The following is a 21,127-nucleotide window of genomic DNA, read 5'->3' on the forward strand; positions in this document are numbered from 1 at the left end:
GCTTACAGTTTTACCATTTTTTGGGGGTTGCGGAAAACTTTGCAGGTTAAAAATGGTAACCGCAGGTAAGTAAAGGAACACAGCTAATGTCTCTATCACGATCTATCTTGTATATTTTACAACGGAATAATCTGTCCGTGGCAACATGTTGTAAAAGGTATGACATAAAATACCGCTGAAACAACATGAAGGAAGCTTTTCACATCCTCACAATGTTTTAAAGGAATTATTGAAAACATTATTTGGAAGATTTCTTGTGAAGTCCCGGTCCACACTAGAGTGACTTCATTGAAAAAAATTGCATGAAATTGTGTGTCTCTAGATCAATGGTGGGCAAATTGCGAGAGACTCATGTATTTTTACACTTTTGTGTATGACGCCGAGCATTTCTGCCCAACAGTGCTCTAGATTGACCTCCATAGTAAAGTCATAAAATTGCTGTAGTGGGGAATTCGATTTAAGAACACCTAATTTCATGAAATATTTTAATGAAATTCACGTTAGTGTGGACCGGGACGAACTTAACTTGCCTCAACTTCCAATAGTTTAGCAGCTATTGACCAGAATTTCAGACACTATGCAAAATTTTCTGTATGTGAAAAAATTTAATTTTTGGCTGGTTTAGATGAAGCCATAAAATCCGAACCTGATTTGAAATGTGGGCTCGATGTTTACTTTAAAAAAATGCCTTTTAGAAGTTGGTTGCACCTTTAGTGTTGCACAGTGTAAATTCAATGCTGGACGTTGAAATATTTTATAAACGATTTCTCGGTTTTTGGGGAGAGAAGAAATGGCTCTCCTCTCTTTCCAAACATATAATCATTTGTCGTGAAGTGAGTGGGTATTAGAATTATATAGGCTAGTCTAGCTTCTTCGTCTACATATAAATAAATCATTTCACTTAAAATACGAAACAAATATTTAACGGTGACTGTAGGCCTTCTCTTTTACAAATTGCTTAGTTATTAATGTAGTGACTATATTTCTTCTTGTTATTTGATTTCATTTCAATTTCTGTTATGTTGTGTGTGAGTAAATGTTATAATCTTGGTGTTGTCGTTAAGATGGATTCCCTTGCTCATGAATTCTTTCTTTTTTGTTCCTGTTTATGCACATATAAACAAAATGGCAAATAATATATGTATGTAGATAGAGTTTTTTAATAATAATATTCTACATTTGATTTGATTTTTTAACTGAGAGACTCAGACTGAGAGCACTAGAGATGAAAATAAAGAAGGCAAAAAAGGCTTCATTGAGTCAAACAGATTAAACCAAATTCTTTTTTTCCGCCATTTGGAAATGAAGCCCTTTAGCATATAAGTGAATAAACTGGACAGACTTCCAAAATGTACCAATATTATGTAGTGCGATTCTCTAACTCATTTTTTGTGTTACTGACAATTGTCGGTAAAATTAAAATGCTTATAATTTCGGTAATTAACAATGTTTATCAATAAGTTAGCGACGAATAAAAAGCAGTCGTAAATTTCTACCGATAGCAAGAGTGTTGTCAACTTTTATTTGAACTTTTCATTCATAATTTTGGTTTTAATTCTACCGACTTTTGTCGCTAACTCAAAAAAATGTGTTAGAGAATCGCACTACCCACTTATGCAATGTATCTTTGTACCATTAAAATACCCATAGAAAGGATTTTAGAATTAAATACTTAAACACTATTTTTGCATAGTGGAGTTATGAAACATCATACGCAGCAAATTAGATTACATTTTGGAAATCAGCCTAAAATAATTTTAATCTGTTATTGTTGAATGATTATAAAAAATATATATTCTATTTTTCAGGAAACAATTCTCTTTACACTCTTCACATTATATCAATTTGTTATCTTAACAAAGACAAACTAAAAGAAAGAGAAAACATAATATTTATTCATAATAATCATATATAATTTTGTTTTCCTTTTCGCTTTTGTTTTGTTTTTTTTTTTTTATATTTAATAATAATAGTAATAATATAATATATATTTTATATACGACGATTTTGTTTTACTTTTGTTGTTTTTGTTTTGTTAATTATCATGTAATTTATTAAAGATCCTTGTTATTCGTTTGTTTCGTTTTATTTTTCATTTATTTCCTTTATTTTTTGTTTTCTTTTAAAGTTCATTTATTCTTAATTTCCGTATATTTTTGTTTTCTTTAAAGATAGGTTGGTAGTTGTATTTTATTTTTGAAATTCTTCTCATAACACGTTATTCAATTTTGTTTTCCTAGGTTGACGACGACGACGAGGGCCGGGCTCTTAAAAAGCCCTTTTTTAAAAAAATTAATGTTGTTAATATGTTGTTATAAATTTCTTTTTTGTTTTTTTCTTTTAAAAAAGGCGGGGCTTGCAGCACTCAAGAAAATTAAAATTACAAAAAAATTAAGCTTGGCTCAATTTACTCGATCACCTTCAACACTTTGCCAATAGCAATTGTTTTGTCTGTAAGAATGGAAATGGAAATATTTAATCAATATATATTATATGCAGAAAATTCGGAAAACTTACTTTCATCTCTCAGAGTAAATCTTCCCATTTGTGGGAATAGTTTAAATTGTTCTAAACAAATCATACCGGAACATTCAATTCTCATTATTGCCACCTGATCTTGTTTAACGAATCTTGGACGTGATTTTGATTTTTCGCCGGTCTTTTTGTCAACCAAGCAAATGAGGGCCTATAATGAAAAAAGTAATAATAAAGGATGAGGTTATGTTTCGTATTATACATTAATTAAATTCAAAGAAATAATACTACTACTAATTTCGAAATAAAACAATAGACGTGAATTTTAAAGAGGTTTGTATACGTTTTTTTTTTTTCAATTTAAAAGGACCGATATTATTCAGTCAATGAATGTGAATTGTTTCGACTTATATCAGAACCAAAAGGCAACAATAGTCTGCGCCTTTTAAAACCTTTTAGTTGAACTCAAAGACACGAATAAGCGTCGGGTTTTTTGGTTGATTTTTTTTTTTTTTTTTTATTGCACACTTATTTCTAGACGGAATTCGGTCACACATTTCAAGTTTCATCAAAATCGGACGTACATAGGGTGTTTGGTGCAGCAAATACGTCAAATCGCCCGAAAAATTATATGGGAGCTATATCCAAATCTGCACCGATTTCGATATAATTTGGCACACTTATTTCTAGACCGAATTCAGTCAAACACTCCAAATTTCCTCAAAATCGGACGTATGTAGCGTATTCGGTGCAGCAAATACGTCAAATCGCCCGAAAATATATATGGGAGCTATATCCAAATCTGAACCGATTTCGATATAATTTGGCACACTTATTTCTAGACCGAATTCAGTCAAACACTCCAAATTTCCTCAAAATCGGACGTATCTAGCGTATTCGGTGCAGCAAATACGTCAAATCGGCCGAAAATATATATGGTAGCTATATCCAAATCTGAACCGATTTCAATGTAATTTGACACATTTATTTCTAGACCTAATACAGTCACACATTTCAAGTTTCATCAAAATCGGATGTACATAGCGTGTTTGGTGCAGAAAAAACGTCAAATCGACTGCAAATTTATATGGGAGCTATATCCAAATCTGAACCGATTTCGATGTAATATGGCACACTTATTTCTAATTCAGTCACATTTCAAATTTCAACAAAATCGGACGTACATAGCGTGTTTGGTGCAGCAAATACGTCAAATCGACTGCAAATTTATATGGGAGCTATATCCAAATCTGAACCGATTTCGATGTAATTTGGCACATTTATTTCTAGTCCGAATTCAGTCAAACACTCCAAATTTCCTCAAAATCGGACATATGTAGCGTATTCGGTGCAGCAAATACGTCAAATCGGCCGAAAATTTATATGGGAGCTATATCCAAATCTGAACCGATTTCGGACAAAAAATGCGACCTGTACGTTGCGAACAAAAATACATGGACAGACGGATGGACATGCATAAATCGACTCAGAAAGTTATTATATGTATATCCGCAAAAGGAACTATGGGTCTATTTCGTTTCCTTTTATATGTTACATACATCCCCCACCGGGGATAGCAATCTTGATGCGATGTGGGGGCTTAAGTTTGCAATTTTCTTCTTGACCAGGCAGTGCACTTCAAGCGCACACTCTGCACTTCAAGTGTACTGCCTGGGAAATAGAAGGGTTATCCCAGGTTTCGATCTCTTACCTCAAAAGAAATCCCCTAACACGGGGTGTCAAGCGACCTCGTGCCCATCGGTGTTCTACGATTTGCAGTTAGGGTACCAACTGTATTTGAACGGAGCCTCGTGGATACCTGGGCACCTCCACGAGTAATTAGTGCCCTAGACATGGCTGTCCTCAATTCCCCCAACAAACACTTTCTCTATGGATAATATTACAAATAAAACAAAAAAACCCCACAACAACAAAAACAATTTCACCCTCGATATCGACCCTAGCTACGACAATGGACAACGCCGCACCAAGAGCGACTATGGAACGACCACAAAAATCGCTAAGCTGGGACGAGACCCTGACGACCTCGACAATGGACAAGATTAGTCTAAATATCCTCACGCAGAGCAGGGAATTGCTCGATCCCCTGGGGCAGAGAGAGACCCACAGATTGAGTCAGGCGAGACCCCCCCCTGGAACTGTGAAGACGAATCCCTTATGTAGGATGAAGAGATGGATGTTACAGTCATCCCATCCCGGACATCCCAGGGAGTGCTCTCTTCAGTCCAAAGGGGGATCTATAACATCACCTTAGTGAGTCCAACTCCCCTGGGGGATAGTTCATCGGTCGGTACCGATAGACCTTCCTTCCCGAGGCAAGACGCCATGGCGGAAGAAGTCGTACTGGAGGAAGTGACACCCTCCACTATAACCTCAACCAACATGGGCAGTAAGGCCAAGGAAAAGAAGGACCGGCATGAATATAAAAGAGTTGCCAAATATTGCAACAAATTCGTTGACAAAGCCCCAACTGAGGTTAGTCAAGACGAATTCCGATTAATCGGTGTGACGAGCAGAAGGATGCCTCCGGCCCCGAAGACATCACAACGGTCGCTACCCACAAAGGTAACACCCGTCTCGATGTCAGAGCGGAAAAAGGGACAGTCACGGACAAAGGCGACAGCTAGTGGATCCGTTCTGCCGGTGACTGCCCCCGCAGCTGTCGGGGTAAATAGGAGTGGCGACTGCTTGGGAGCCCCGACGATGAAGAGTTCTGGTAAACAGGACACTGCTGCGACGAAGGACCCCAAGAAGCCTTGCCCCTCAGGAGACGGAGGATTGAGAGGCATTGGAGAAGCAGGAGGTCAGGTGGTTGGAGCGACTGACGGTCCCTCAACCTTTAGGCAGGCCAGTGGCAAACCAAAAACCTCCCCGCAGATGACATGCGTTAAGCGGGTCAGGTCTTCGGAGTGTCCACAACCACTCACCCCGCTCGCTAAGGTGGCCGCTCAACAGCCAGCAGTTGGGGCTGAACCGGAGAAGGCCTTAAAGGAAGCTCCAGTTCGAAGCCCATACAGCCTACTGTTGGAGGGACATCGAAAACAGCGACCGTCCCCAAGAAGCTCGCCCCGGAGGACCTTCAGTTGGCAGTCAATAATAGGGCTGATCCAGACGGTTGGATCAGTGATGATCAATGGCTGCTAGTTGAACGTCTTCTGAGGAAGGTCATAACCTCTGACGAGGCAGGCGCTAGCATGACAGGCTTTGGCAAGGTAACCTACATCAGGGGAGTCAAAGTCATCAAGCTTTGTTGGAAGAGGAATACCGAGGACCAATTCCGGATAGCCTATCTATCTTCACTGATGGGTCGAAGATGGAAGATGGCACTGGTGCTGGTGTGTACTTTGATGAACTGAACATTAGGTACTCGTTTAAACTTAACGACAACTGCAGTGTTTTCCAGGCAGAGGTCTTTGCAATATTGAAGGCCCTAGAGGCACTAGTGGGAAGGACGGACTTAGCAAACAGGGCAGTCACTATATATAGCTTTGTTCCCGTACTTTTTAATAGTAAAACTCGTAAAAGAGAGAAAGAGAGCAAAATTGTTGTCACACAAAACTTTTTTCAAAAAGTTCGGGAACGCAAAAATGTAAAAAAACGTCAAAAAAGCTGGAACAAATGTCAAAGTCGGCGTACCAGCCAATCGGACGCCGGCATTCATGTTACTATTTTTTACACGCTCAAATTTGTCGAGTAAAAAGTTTTTAAAGAGAGCGTCATTCAGCGCCATTTTTGTTTAAAGAGAAGTAAACATTTTACAACTTTTTTGTGTACGGGAACGGGTTTTCGTGTAAAATGTGCAAAAGTCGTAAAAATTGTAAAAACTTTTTAGTTCTGGAACACAGCTTATGTTGACAGCCAGGCAGCGCTAAAAGCATTAGGGTCATTCACTATAAAGTCTAGGATCGTTCGGGATTGTACGTCTATCTTGAAAACCTGTGGTATGTCAGTAAGATTTTGTTGGGTACCTGGTCACTGTGGTGTTGAGGGAAATGAGATTGTGGATGAACTGGCGAGGCGGGGATCACAATCATGCAACATGCAAATGGAAGTTGGTGTGAAACCTCCGCTTTGTCATTTCATAGACAAACTCACCAGGTTCTACGATGAAAAAGCTAAAAGAACTTGGCTGGATGCTACTGGATGTCGGGTTGCAAAGTCAATCTGGCCGGTAATCTCGGCGCGTAGAACTGTTTCTCTTCTCTCGTTGTGCAAGTCGGAGATCAGAGTTGCTGTTGGGATTATCACTGGTCACTGCAACATTAGATCTATGACTTGCAAATGGGATAACAGCAGTAGCGACTACTGTAGGCTGTGTGAGGACGTGGAGGAGACGGAGACAATTGAACATCTTCTCTGTCTGTGTCCCAGATTGAGTGCCAAAAGGCACAGACTTTTTGGCGTTCACATGACGGAATCTCCGTCTTACTTCTCCTCTTCCGACCCCACAGCCTTGCTAACATACTGCAGAGGCCTCAATGGCGGGTTAACTTAAATATATTAGTTAATCTACCTTCTAAATATCATCTGTTTTCCTCTCCTTCACTCTCTTATTACCTTTTCTACTTCTCTCCTGTCTCTTCACTTTCTATATACTTTCTCCTATCCAAAACTAATCTCCGTCTCCTTAGCATATTTGTCACTCCATCACCAGTATAAATCATCACCACAAAGGATCTGCAACTACTTACTTCACCCACAAGCATCACCTACACCGTCAACTACTTATCAACTTTCAATACTACTCAAACCCAGGATGATCACAATGGACCACAAGGTCTCCGAGTGGAGTGGCTGCTACTTACAGCAGCTGTGCATCCTATAACCTAACCTACAAATGCACAAAGACAATACCCCTTACCACAGTGTGGGTGGTGTAGGGTATAAAAAGGACAACAAATAATTTTAAAATAAAATCGATCGGACTAGTTTTTGTTGTCCTTGATAAGAGCACAAAAATATATCACAATCGGTTCCTTAGTTTTCGAGCGAAAGTTGGCACCGATTTCAAAATGTCATTTAGAGAAAAACACGCTCTTAGTTTCAATGCCACATACAAAACGCAATAAATTTTTAGCTTCCAACGTTCATATCTCCGGTGAGATTGTTCCGATTGACTTAAAATTTTACCATATATTCTATGCTAATTATTCTCAAAGTGGGGGTTTACCCCTTAACCCCAAAGCAAAAAATGGAATCGATTTTTTAAGACAACATATGATGTGTCTGTTTGTTAGCTTTCCTCCTGTTTAAGATCTGGCTTGGTTGTAACATCGAAGCTAATGGTGTTAGTCGCGTGGCTTTGGCAGGGCAGTTGAAAAGGTTAAGAATGTCCTGCGGGGGGCTTATTGCGTATGCTGGACAAATGTTTGGCACGTCCCAATTCTTTGCCCTATATGAATTAAGGTCTTTGCACCATCCCGAACGTTGTTGAGCCTAGTGAGGTTTGTCGAAGATTGGCGACCCTTGGACATGAATTGGCATTGCGTGGACTGGTGTACGACTCTCTGGAAAAAGCACGAAATTGCAACTTTCCAAACAGTGGATGTACGAATAAACTAGTAACTGACATCGTAAACAATTATTTGGATCTAATGTTATTATTTGGGGTGGATGAAATTGAAATTCCAAATTTAATATACCCTTCATTCCATGTGTTATTTATCTGCTTAACAACTCTATAAAATTGAATTAAAAAATAAAATACTTACTTTAACGGTAACTTCTTCAGCTGCACAATGTATGTGCATAACGGCGGAATAACCAGCACAGATAATTGATTTATGCTCTAGGATAACGACTTGAGCATCAAAGATTTTGCCGGTTTTAATAGGATTGGAGGCATCGCACAAAACAAAGCCAGGTGAGACATCTTCTTCTTCAATACCCTAAAACAAAGAAACGAGATTTTTCTTTATGAGTTACAACAACTAATATGTATTTAAAGGTAAAAACTACCAACCTTCAGCTTGATTTTAACATTTTCGCCAGGACCCACAGAGGTGACTTCATCATCATCGGACCATAGTTGATCAACGGCAACTTGTGTCTAAAAAATTAAATTTTTGATAAAAATAATTTTTGTATTCTAAAATATATAGGAAATGTAAAAAATGTGTGTATTTAAAAAAAAAAAACTTACCCTATTAGGCATCACCAAAAGATTTTGTCCCTTTCGCGCAGTACCCGATTCTACCTTGCCCATTACAACCGTACCCATATCCTTATATTTATCAACAATGGGCATAATGAATGGTCCATCGGCTTTGCGATTAAGTGAAGGCAACTGATCAATAAACGGTATAAAGGCTGGACCATTGTACCATGGACAAATTGAATCTGGTATAGTATCACGTAAACCGGCTCCACTTAAGCCCGAACATGGCATAAAGGTTAAATCCTTGGCTGGATTAAAACCTAATTTTTTGAGGTAAGGTAGGATTTTGTCTTTGCATTCGTTGTAACGTGCCTCATCCCAGTTGACGGTGGGATCATCCATTTTATTGACCAACACGACCAAATGTTTAACACCCGCAGTTTTGGCCAACATAGCATGTTCACGTGTTTGCCCACCACGATCAAAACCTGTTTCAAATTCACCTTTTCGCGCCGATATTACCAAAACAGCCAAATCAGCCTGTGCTGCACCACCAATCATGTTGGGTACAAAACTTTTGTGACCAGGTGCATCCAAAATGGTGAAATGTTTACGTTCGGTTTCAAAGTAGGCACGACCAACTTCAACAGTTTTACCCTTGTCACGTTCCTCTTGATTTGTGTCCAAGGCCCATGAAAGATACCAACTTTCACGAGATTTTTCACGTGCTTCACGTTCGTATTTTTCCAGTGTACGTTTATCAACCATGCCAGTTAGAGACATAATTTGACCGCCAATTGTTGATTTACCAGCATCTGTTGGGTAAGTTATAGGTTTATTATTGTAGTTTATTTTAGAAGAAAATAACTGACAGCCCATTCAAAAATGTTCACTTGAGGGAGAAATTTCACTTTCACTGTTTCGGCCTATTATGTATAAACAAAGAGGTAGAAACCAAAATCAGAACGAATACTTTAAATTTTTGAAATTAAAATATGAAACAATAATACATAAACATCGTTCAATATTTTAATTTCGAAAACTAACTTAACTTAGTCCTATTTTATATTATGTTTTATCGACCTTTCAACTATTTATTTGTATGTATCAGACTTTGTCTTCTTGGGCTATTGTCCTTTTGTCCTTTTCATAACTAAATTTAACTGAACAAATTTCCTCAGTAATTTTTAAATTTGATTAAAATAAAAACATTCAGTAACATTTTGTAATAATTATTTCACATTATCGAGTACATGGAAAGGCATAATATTTATAATAGGATTTGAAAGTATACTTGAGAAATATCTGACAAGTGAACATTTATAACTGAATTAAGTATTTTGTTTGCATTTTTTCTTACCAACATGACCAATGAAAACCACATTCACATGTTCCTTTTTGCTCTTTGTGTCTTCTACTTTTGGTATCTTTTTCTTCGACACCTTTGGTGTGGCATCACCTTCGACTTCTTCGATATCTTCAGCTTCCTCATCATCGGGAGTTATGACGGGTTCTTCTTCAACATCCCAGCTATCGGCAGGATCATTTTCTACAAAATTAAGATAGAAAATCGATTAATCTTAGGGATTTGTGTAAAACAATTTTAAATGCATTTCTTGAAAATATGAACTCAAACATTTGTATTTTGTTTTACTTTCTTTCAAAATAAGTAAATGCAATTGATTTTTCCTCAAGCATACAAAAACATACGGACTTTCAAATTATGTGGTGTACATAATCAATCCACTGACTACATGACTTCTAGTACAATACTGGCTAATCGTGCCATATGGCTTCAGTATGAAAATGACTTTACATGTACATAAATGTACAGGTCAATGCTGTACTTTAGTTGCATGAAAACATTCAAATACAATACAATTGGCATGCTATGTGTTCTGACCAATATTAAGCCTAACTCCCAACAAACATCTGTATGTTTAATACAACATTCGATGGCTAATAAATAAGTTTCAAAATTATATGAAAAATATTGAAAACATGTCTCTAAATAGGGGGAACATCTTTTGTGGCATATTTGGATCAATAACACATATAAACATATATATTTCATATCAATGAATGCACGCCGATTCATATTAGCTCAAAGTTATAGGACCTCATCCTCTGCCAAACTACATCTCTTGTGGAGACGTTTTACATGGCTGAAAAACTAAGTAAATCTAAAGGTTTTTGTCACCGTTGAAAACCCCCGAACATTCAAAGTGCTTACCAGCAGTTAACTACGATGGCACCAACACATGGGTCAAAAATTACGTTGACAAAAAGAAAGTGAAATGGGAGAATCATGGTACAATAATACAGGTAGCATTATCATGCCAGCTGATGGTAACATAATGTGTCAACTGCATTGAATTGATGTCAAATTTTGACACCTTAGGTTACCAACAATTGCCGGATACCTATGTATTTGTACCATGGGGAGAATATGCGTGAATATTTTGCAAGCTCCCTTTTACGCCTAGGGAAACCAAATATATATACATAACCAGGAAGGAAAGGACCATAGTCGGGCTGGGCCAACTATATGATACCCTACACCACTGTGAATATGTAAAATATATACATATGAGATATATATCTAGTTTAACTGATTTCTATATAATATGGTACACTTATTTCTAGACCGAATTCAGTCAAACATTGCAAATTTCATCAAAATCGGACATATATAGCGTGTTTGGTGCAGCAAATAAGTCAAATCGGACGAAAATATATATTGGAGCTATATCCAAATCTGAACCAATTTCGATAAAATTTGGAACATTTATTTCTAGACCGAATTCAGTCAAACATTCCAAATTTCATCAAAATCGGACGTATGTAACGTGTTTGGTGCAGCAAATACGTCAATTACCCCAAAAATAAATGGGAGCTATATCCAAATCTGAACCGATTTTCACCAAAAGCAATAGCATTCTTCCTTTAAATCGACTCAGAAAGTGATTATATGTATATACCCAAAAGGAACTATGGGTCTATTTCGTTTCCTTTGCACAACGACATAATACCCTACCCTTTACCGCAGTGTGCTGTAGGGTATAAAAAGCGTAAGCAAGTATTAACATGTTCGCAAGAAGTTTAATAAGGATGTGGAAAGTACAGTGCGTCCGTGGTGCAATAGTAAGCACGCCCGCCTTGCACAATGGTCCCACATCCAAATTTTCTGGCCAAAACTATTTCAACGTCCATTTTGTTTGAAATTAATTATTTTTATAATAAATGTGAACAAACAGCAATTCTTACGTTTTATCGACCAAAATGACCAAAAACTGCCAAAATTTGCTGAACAGGGTGGTCCCGTTGTGTGGGGTCTAAACCAAAACATTGAACTATGTTAGGATTCATATCTCCCAAGAGGTCAAAATACCAAATTTCAGCCGAATCGGTCATAAAGTGTCGCTAAAATCCACAAAATATCTAAAATCGGACGGTACTTTTATGTGGGGGATATGATAAAAAATGGACCTATTTTCAAAAAAATTATACATACTTGTTTTCTACACTCTGAAACCCTTATATATGAATTTTAAGGAAAATCGGTTGATAGATGTGGCTATTACCGTTCTATTTCAATTGGATACTACGCACAGTCACAACAAGTATTTACAAAAAATTCTCCCATCTTAAAATAGAAAAAGTCACTTTATTTTAACTGTGGCAAATTTGAGCACGATTTTACTTCTGAATTTATAAGTACAGACCCCCTGCTATCTTTCAAATTCGTTTTTTAGGTGGACATATTTGGACATTTTTTTAAAAGTTTAAATATATATAAAAAAATATTTGTAAAAAATAATTTTCAATGTATATAAAAACATTGATTTTATTACGCTAACTTTACAAATTTCTTCGTTCTTTTTGTAAATATTATGAAAGTACTCACTAACAGCTTCCCGATTCATAATAACTTTGGTGTCACTTCTGTATATTTAAGAACTTAAGAACTTTGGTGTCACTTCTGTATATTTAAGAAGCGACACAATACAACAAAAATTGTATATTTTACAGCACAAATCCTGTTTTATTTTTACATAAAAAAGTGTCAACTTTGGTACTGCGCCAATCAACGGAAACTAAGGGTATTTACAAAAACTGATTGTTTTCGGTTGACTTGATGTGTTTTTTATTCTGCGCAAAAACCAATTAAAATTTCGAAACTTCAAAAATAGGGTTTTTGGCCAAAAATTTCCTGATTGAAACCTATGTGCATTGTGGCGTTTTTTTATTGGGTAGCGTTTGCAATTTTGTTTTTTTAAAATAGTCTGGCTTAATCCCATTGTTGTTGTTTTAATATTTTAAAACAACTATTTTATTAATTATTCCATTTGTAATTCGAATTATTCCATTTTTAATTCGAATTATTCTACTTGCAATTCGAATTATTCCATTTGAAATTCGAATTATTCCCTTACAAATGGAATAATTCAAATTTCAAATGGAATAATTCGAATTACAAACGGAGTTCTCGAATTACTAATGAAATGTGATTATTCAAATGAAATTAAATTATTCAAATTACAAATGGAATAATTCGAATTACAAATGAAATAATTCGAATTAAAAACGGAGTTCTCGAATTACTAATGAAATGTTACGAATTACAAATAGAATTCTCTAATCACAAATAAAATAACAGTGTGCAACATTTTTAAGGTGATCTTGTGCAAACAACTGACGAACTGAGGATTTTTTAAAAGTACAGACCCAAAGGACAAGAAACCCTAGTTGGGGTTTGTTGTGTCAGATCCAGCTCGGATTTTATGGCCCCATCTAAACATGGTTAAATATGGAGTTTTTAAAGAAATTCGGGGCTATATCTCTGAAACTAATGCGAATCTTCTTCTGACCTCTGAAGCAAATTTGTAGATAAGGACAAGAATAAAATATTTGGAGAAATAATGAACTTGCAAATCTACATTTATTGCCTCAAATTTCAAAATATATGCGAAAATTCCATAATTTTTATCATTTCGCACCGTATCTCCAAAACCGTTAATTTCTTGTGAACATTTTCTTTTGGAAAAATATTCCCTGGAATGTAATACACAACTCTTCAGAACATGTCATTATTGTAAAATGCCTCTATGCCGTTGTTTTCAGTACATTTTTCAACGACGATTTAATAAAAATTTCAATAATGTAGTGAAGTCCGAAATGCGAGAATAAACTGTTGGTGTGAACTGTGTTTGAAATACGCGTTATAAAAGATATGATGCAAAATACCACTGAAACAACATGAAGTAAGCATTTTAGAGTTTCAGAATGTTCTAAAGAATTGTTGAGAACTTTATTTGGAAGATTTTTGCAAAAGGTTACTTGGTTCAACTCCCAATAGTTTAGCTGATACTGACCAGAATTTCAAAAATTTTCTAAAATTCTCTATATTTTATCGATTTAGATGCCCTATATGGAGTTTTTCATAGGTGGTCTGTTCAAAAGATAAGTTCTACTGGTTTAGGGCTATAATATTGCCAAAGACGGTAAGGCCAAATTCCTAATCGTTTCTGAGATAAAGACACGATAAATTGAAACAAGTAGGAGAAGCGTTAAGTTCGGTCGGGCCGAACTTTTTACACCCTCCACCACAAATTTCAGTCATTTCGGTGGATTAATGTGGCCACAACCTTCAAAATACCGAAAATCGGAATGTACCGTTCTATGGGGGCTATATGATGGCGTGGACCTATACCTACAAATTTCTGGGGGAAAAGTTCTATATAAAGTTCTATACCCCCAACGAAAACTAAATACCAAATTTTAGCCATCTCGGTGTGATAATGAGGCCAAAACCTTCAAAATACCGAAAATCAGGAGATGTCGTCTTATGGGGGCTATATCAAAACGTGGACCTATATAAACATTTTATGGAAGAAATATTTATTAGCCTCTGGAAACACAAAATACTAAGTTACAACCGATTCTGTTGTCAAATGGGACTAATGCATTCAAAATATATTAAAATGACGCGTACTTTATATGGGGCGTTATATGGGGGCTATACCAAAACGTGGACCTATATAAACCAACTTTAGTAGGAATGTTTTTTTGGCCTCTGGAGACACAAAATACCAAATTACAGCCAATTCGGTGGTAAAATGGGACAAATATCTTAAAAATTCCTTAAAACGACGACGCGTCACGCGTCATTTTGTATGGGGGCTATACGAAAGCGTGGACCTACATAGCTCGCATTCAATACCAAAAGTCCTACGTACAAATATTAGATTTTCCCCAAATTTCATCCACCTACGTCAATCCGTTCGGACGCGAGAGTGATTTCCCCAGACGGACAGACGGACGCACTGTGGGCGAAATCCAAATCTAGCGGGGAAAAATTAATAACTCCTAAACTAATTGAGGTAAGCGGCTATTATTTGGTACAGATGTTACTCATTTGTTTAGTTATGATTACACAGAGTATCACGAATATAGCTCACCGTTAAAGCATATCGTGCTCGTAACGGTACCTCCGCATATAAGGTATTTTGGGTATGTGGACCACATTTCACTGTTAATTTTGCTGTATTTTGGTATATAGGATCTTCAGGGGATATATAACATTAGTTCCAACGATGGGGGTCTTAGGTCCACGTTTTGGTCTATCCGCGAGATATTCGTTATTTTGATTGTATTCTTCATATTTTCCAATCAAATTGGCTGTACTTTGCTATTTCGGGTTCTAAGTACACACAAAACCTATGTACCAAAAATGTTCGACTTAGATCAACGTTTTGATATAGTGCCCATATATATGTACCTCCTGATATCAAGAATTAAGAAGGTTTTACCAAAATTGTCCAACGGAAATGGCTCCAAATTTTGTTTTCGGGTTTTTAATGGACAAAACATCTACACACCAAACATTATTCACTTAGGTTCACGTTTTGGTATATCCCCCATACAAATGTCCTACTTTATATTACGTATTTTCATGTAAAAATGGGTTTGTAAAATTGTTGATAACATAAAAAAGGCAAAAAAAAGGCAGACGAAATTTTGGGAGTAGATACCTCGGAGTATGTAATTTAATATTAAAAAAAGTCCTGTAGTGTTTCCGTGTGTTTCCCATAAGTTGCACTTTACTCAAAATGCTCTAAGTAGAAAAAATCCCATATAAATGTTTAAAGATTTTTTTCAGAATATTTACAACATCAAATAATGCTACAATTATTTTTTTAATAAACACTACTTCCAAACTATCTGAAAAAATTAAATTAGGTCATATTTACTTTTATTTGTCCATATTACTTGTCAATATACAAGTCATCAAAAAATGTCGAATTTATCGCTTGCAAAAAAACTCCTAGTAAATGTACCGTTATAACGGCCAATAACCATTAAATGCAATACTGATTGTTAGTTTTAGGTCTACCAGTATGTGTGGACAAATACTGCATTAATGAATTTTATTTAGCTTTTGGTCAGTTTTCGGACTTTTTCCCCGCTAGATTTGAATTTCGCCCACAGTGAGACGGACAGACGGACGGACATGGCTATATCGATGTAGAATTGCTGATCATGAATATATATAGTTTGTGGGGTCTACAATGATAATTTCGAGTAGTTGCAAACGGAGTGACAAACTTAATATACCCCCATCCTATGGTGGAGGGTACAAAAACCGTAGTTTTAGCCTGGTTTAGGTGAGGTCATAAAACGCGAACTGGATCTGACAAGACAAACCCTACTAGGGATTTTTTAGTCTCAATGTGTGCTTTCAAAAAATGCATACTAGAAGTTGTTTGCATTTTCAGTATTGCATAGTGTAATTCTAATTACATCTGAAAAAGGTGTAGAGCTGGCAAACTATCGATATTCCCAACATTCGATTTTTCGCTATTTCATTTCATATTATCGATAGATATCGATATTGTCGTTAATATGTCATCACCATTAATTTTGTTGACATTTTTCACAAGTCCTTTTCAGAAATATAAAGGAGAAAAAACAATTGATTTTATTTAATAAAAAGACACAAAACTACAGGTTAGTTTTCTGCAAAATTTGTACCTGTGATTATTGACTTTATTTCTCCTACCCACACACTCGAAAAACCGCATGATTTCTGTTAATTTCAATAGATTTTAGGTTAGGATTTTAGCATTTTAGCATTTTTCCCTTTATGTTATCGGAAAAAATAGTAAAAATTTGCAGTTCTGGAACAGACCATATGTTATCTACAGTTGTGTTAGGATATAATGTGGAAATAAAAATACCTTTTTTCTGGGAGGAATTACGATTAGTTCATTACTACCCCCGGACCAAGAAGGATTGGAATTTAAAGTTGGATCAGTTTCCTGAATTTGAGGTGTAATTGGAACTGAAGCATTAACATTTAAACAAGGTGCATTAACAGTAACTGGAGGAACAGAATTAGTTGGAGAACATATGGGTTACATTTCTGAAGAAGGCATTTCAATTGTCGAATTTCCCTTTGAATTTGAAACGATTGGAAGTGATGAAGGAAAGATAAGAGCTAAAACTGCACTGAACAGAAAATTTTGAACTTTCTTGAGGTAGGTATCCGAAGCTGCTGTCCGATATAAACCTTCTTAGAATTTGATGTAGGCTTTGAATAAATTTTACGAAGTTTTGGCCAAATTGGATACTCAATCCGTAATTATTCGTGCTCAGTACTTTTAGTTCCTATCAAAAAGACCCGAGATTTGTCCTTAACTGCACCTTTGTCAAAAATGTTGAAAATTTGTGTGGCAGATAGATAAAGGAGTTGACCGATATAGTCTATATTCGAACCTGATCTATATTTGGAAGAAATATTACGAATGTCCAAAGTTTGGATCAAATCGGTTACTTCCTTTGAGAGTTATGCGAGGCACCATTTTGGCAAAAAAATATTGAACTTTTGTGGGGATGTACCCTATTAAATGGACCGATATGGCCCATCTTCGAACTTAAACTACGTTTGAAGAAATCGAACTTGGGATATAAAGCCATTATTTCCATGAGGCAAATGTTTTAATTAAATTTATGTATTATAAGGATTTTTATAAATTTTTGATAGTATCAAAGTGTAGTTATTCATCGTTAGCCTAAAGACTGAAGGTATAAAAATTCAAAACCGTCCAACTTTCAAATCAACATAGAGTCACTGTCATGGTAATAAACTATAGTGTAAACGTATTCTTAAGCCCTCAGATTCTATTTATGTCATTGTAGATAACAATGGAAAATTTTAATACATAAATACATATGTACATGGAACAGAGATGGTCTGTCTACAATGATGACGTATATGACATACATTTCTGACGTATATTACATACGTCGGAAACGTCGTAAACCTAGCCAAAAAAACAAGGCTTTTGACAGAATAAACAAACGAATAAAAATCGATGTTTTTCCATAATAATAAAACTCATTTTTTTATTATTTATTTGAGATCCTATTTTATTACAAAACAGGCATAAAAAGATTTTACTCTAAAATGTACATTTTATATATATTTTTTATATTATATGGGTATTATACATATGTTTGTTTATTACTTCACCCGCAAATTCTTTGAATCTACGTAAAGTAGTGGTAGTGTTCGGAATATATTGTAGATGGCGTACTAAGTGCGTAATCCAATTTATTGTTCAATTATTTCAGTTATTTTAAAAATTAAAATAATAATAAAAATATGATGTTATTTTCAAAAAGGGTACGGACCCTCTTCAATAACAAAGATAGGCTTGCAGAATTAATATTAAGTGAAAAATATGATGGTAACGTAAATTATTTGAGGTTTATGACATTTACTACTTTTTATACGTTTTCTACGGGTATATGACGTTTTCGACGTTTACAACATTCTTACAGTCGAAAACCTAAAAAATCGTCATACAGACCATCTCTGACATGGAAATAGAAATGTTCAATATTTAATTTCCAAGTACGACCATCATTATTAATGTAACACAAATTCAATTATTGGATAAAAAACGAATTCAATAGTAACCAAAAAAGTTAACGTGTCAACAAATACAATAACAAAAGCAAGAATACAAGACGAAGAAAAATAGCAAGCAAAGGCGAACATTCAAAAGAGCTCCAACAATAAGAGAAACAAACAAAAGAGAAATGAGATTACTTTCAATTGGAATTTGGCAAGAAACTAAAATATGTTTGGGGGGGCTACTCTACTGGCAAACAGGACCAACACATGGAATAGTAAATGAAAAGATTTCCCTAATATAAAAACTCTACATTATTATTATTTACAATATCAGTAAAAACAAGCAAAAATGAATCAAGTCATCAAAAGTATTTGTTAAATGCCACCATATAGATTTTGAGGTTATATCGAAGAAACAAAAAACAGCAGCAACAACAACAACAAATATAAAAGTATTGAATGAAAAAGTGAAAACATAAGAGTAGTATCTGTGGCCATAGAAAGGTAGACCCGACAAATGAATCAATGACATACAACTTGTGGGTAATGACCAACCAAACAACCCAAAAGAGTGTCGGCTACAAAAGTAACACAACAAAAACAATATGAAAAGAAAATTCAAAAGGCAACAAAATACATACTCCAACATCTGTGACACTTGATAACTTGGTTGGTCATGACGTCACTTTTTTCTTTGGCCAATGCACTTAGCCCCCCACAATGTAATACAATATGTACTCGAGTAATTGACCTCCCCAACACGGCCCCCTTACAGGACTAATTACACTCTAAATTATTACCATTATTGGCTGCAATTTTATCGGCTGTATTGATATTTTCCACAGGAGCAGCTACTTTAACTGGTGACGTTTGCATTGGAGATTCCGCTGGTGCAACATCACCGGCCGCCGCCTGATTAAGTGCATTCAGGGAACCCGAAGCAGATGCATCAGAATTAGGTGTGGTGGCAGGAGTGCCGCTGGTTGACGCTGGCACGCTGGTTGTATCCATGGGAGCAGCATTTGTGGCAGCAGCAGCCGGCGCACTATTGTCATTATTTATAGAACTGACAACGGCCGCACTGAAACTACCAAAACTTGGTACAAATTCCGCAGCATTGACATTTAGTGTGGAGAATTTTGTGGACATGTCGGAGTTTTCTTGAGCCATTTTGCTTGAATAACTTTTGTTTTACAATTTTCTTCCAGAAATGCTTTCTTTGCTATTTTATATTTCTTTTCTTGTGACACTTGGTCTTGGTGGATTGAGGCGGTACACTCCGGTTAACTTCTCTACGCGCACTCAAACATGCACACGTAACAACACACGTTCGTTCGTTTTCTCACACACAAGACACTTCTCCGGGTTTGTCTGCTCGCCGCTCCGCTCGCCGTGAGAATCCAATCCAAAAAATATAACCTTCAATGGGAAGGGGTGCTGGTAAATTTTGTTATCACAAAAAAAATAATTTTGTAACAAACCAACTTGCAAAAATTAACACACGCTCCGCTCTGTTCCACGCACTTTTTAAAGCGGTCCCCCTTTTTTCATTTACACTTTTTTTGCTGAATTTCTATACGTTTTTTCCTTGTCTCGTTTACACGAAAATCACGTTTTTTCACTCTACTTCAATCACTGAACGACGACGACAAAGGAATTTAGTTCTTTCTTTTTTTCTTTAACTGCGTTTTTTTGTGTTCTTGAACGGAATTTATAACCAATTCCTGAGTTAAGAATTGAATATAATAAATATCCTGATATTATTTATTATAAAAAAACTATTGAACACAATTCAAAATTATCATCCAACCAGCAGCACACAATTATTTCTTGAATAAGCCACGCAGAAAAGTCATATTCGGAATGTCACGCAGAGAACTAAGTGAAAAAGAGAGGTAGAAACTCACGGAATCAACAAGAATAATCGATTTTACTTTCATGTTAAGCATTTGGGCGACACCTCAAACATGTTAATACAATCGGAATTATGGCAGACTTGACATGAAAATATTGACCTGCGTTGCATGCATTGTCACTAAACTTGAGTTGCGTTGTCAATTGCCAGCGCGACTGAGATGAAATGTTGTATTATTGATGTCAACCCAACTGGGTGTTGTTTTTTCAAACTTGTGAACTCCATATTCAATCCAAAACACACAATTCGCCAAAAACTATTTTAATGCTTAGTTTACATTTGGCGTCGTTTCGTGATTTCGAAGGCGTTTCGTGATTTCGCGCGGAATCAAGCAAAATTTATCATGATTTCGCATACAAAAATGAAATCCTCTTATTTCGTGATTTCAGCGAAATCAACATCGAAATCACAGTACACATGATATACAACCCTGCTTTTGCCTAAAAAAGTACCAAAAGTTGCAACACTTTTCACGTATCACAATAAACAAGGTAGATGGTCAATTGCTGCAACAAAAAATTTTAGTATCAAAATTTGTAAACTATATGAAAAAAATATTAAATTACTTTGTTACAATGATATTTTTTATTGTGTTCCCGTACTTTTTAATGGTAATGTTAGAAAAAAGAGCGAATTGTCAAAACTTGCTTCCCCATACAAATTTCTTAAAAAATAAGGGAACGGAAAAATGACGAAA

General features: G+C 35.9%; 1 protein-coding gene across 2 annotated transcripts; it reads right to left on the minus strand.

Moving 5' to 3' along the window:
- Positions 1-2,070: 2,070 nt before the first annotated feature.
- On the minus strand, positions 2,071-20,441 carry eRF3 (eukaryotic translation release factor 3). 2 transcript variants are annotated; one of them, XM_073970894.1, is made up of 8 exons: positions 20,001-20,441; positions 19,316-19,934; positions 9,954-10,142; positions 8,639-9,408; positions 8,459-8,545; positions 8,208-8,384; positions 2,518-2,686; positions 2,071-2,451 (listed from the first exon to the last, which is right to left on the minus strand). In XM_073970894.1, exons 2-8 carry the CDS (start codon positions 19,683-19,685, stop codon positions 2,408-2,410), a joined length of 1,806 nt encoding a protein of 601 aa, XP_073826995.1. In that variant the 5' UTR covers positions 19,686-19,934; positions 20,001-20,441; the 3' UTR covers positions 2,071-2,407. The 2 variants fall into 2 exon arrangements, with proteins under 2 accessions (XP_073826995.1, XP_073826994.1); XM_073970893.1 differs by having other exon boundaries at positions 19,997-20,399.
- Positions 20,442-21,127: the final 686 nt, after the last annotated feature.

The sequence above is a fragment of the Musca autumnalis genome, unplaced genomic scaffold, assembly GCF_047663935.1.
Source record: "Musca autumnalis isolate F117 unplaced genomic scaffold, ASM4766393v1 scaffold_2, whole genome shotgun sequence".
NCBI classification, from domain to species: Eukaryota; Metazoa; Arthropoda; class Insecta; order Diptera; family Muscidae; genus Musca; species Musca autumnalis.

Bases quoted from the DNA above. Each gene is read 5' to 3' on its own strand.
- eRF3 (XM_073970894.1), bottom strand. From the start codon at position 19,685: ATGGCTCAAGAAAACTCCGACATGTCCACAAAATTCTCCACACTAAAT. The intron at 10,143-19,315 runs GTAATAATTTAG...TTAATTTTGTAG, and splicing joins TAAAATTGCAGCCAATAATG to AAAATGATCCTGCCGATAGC. The intron at 2,452-2,517 runs GTAAGTTTTCCG...CCATTCTTACAG, and splicing joins ATTTACTCTGAGAGATGAAA to ACAAAACAATTGCTATTGGC.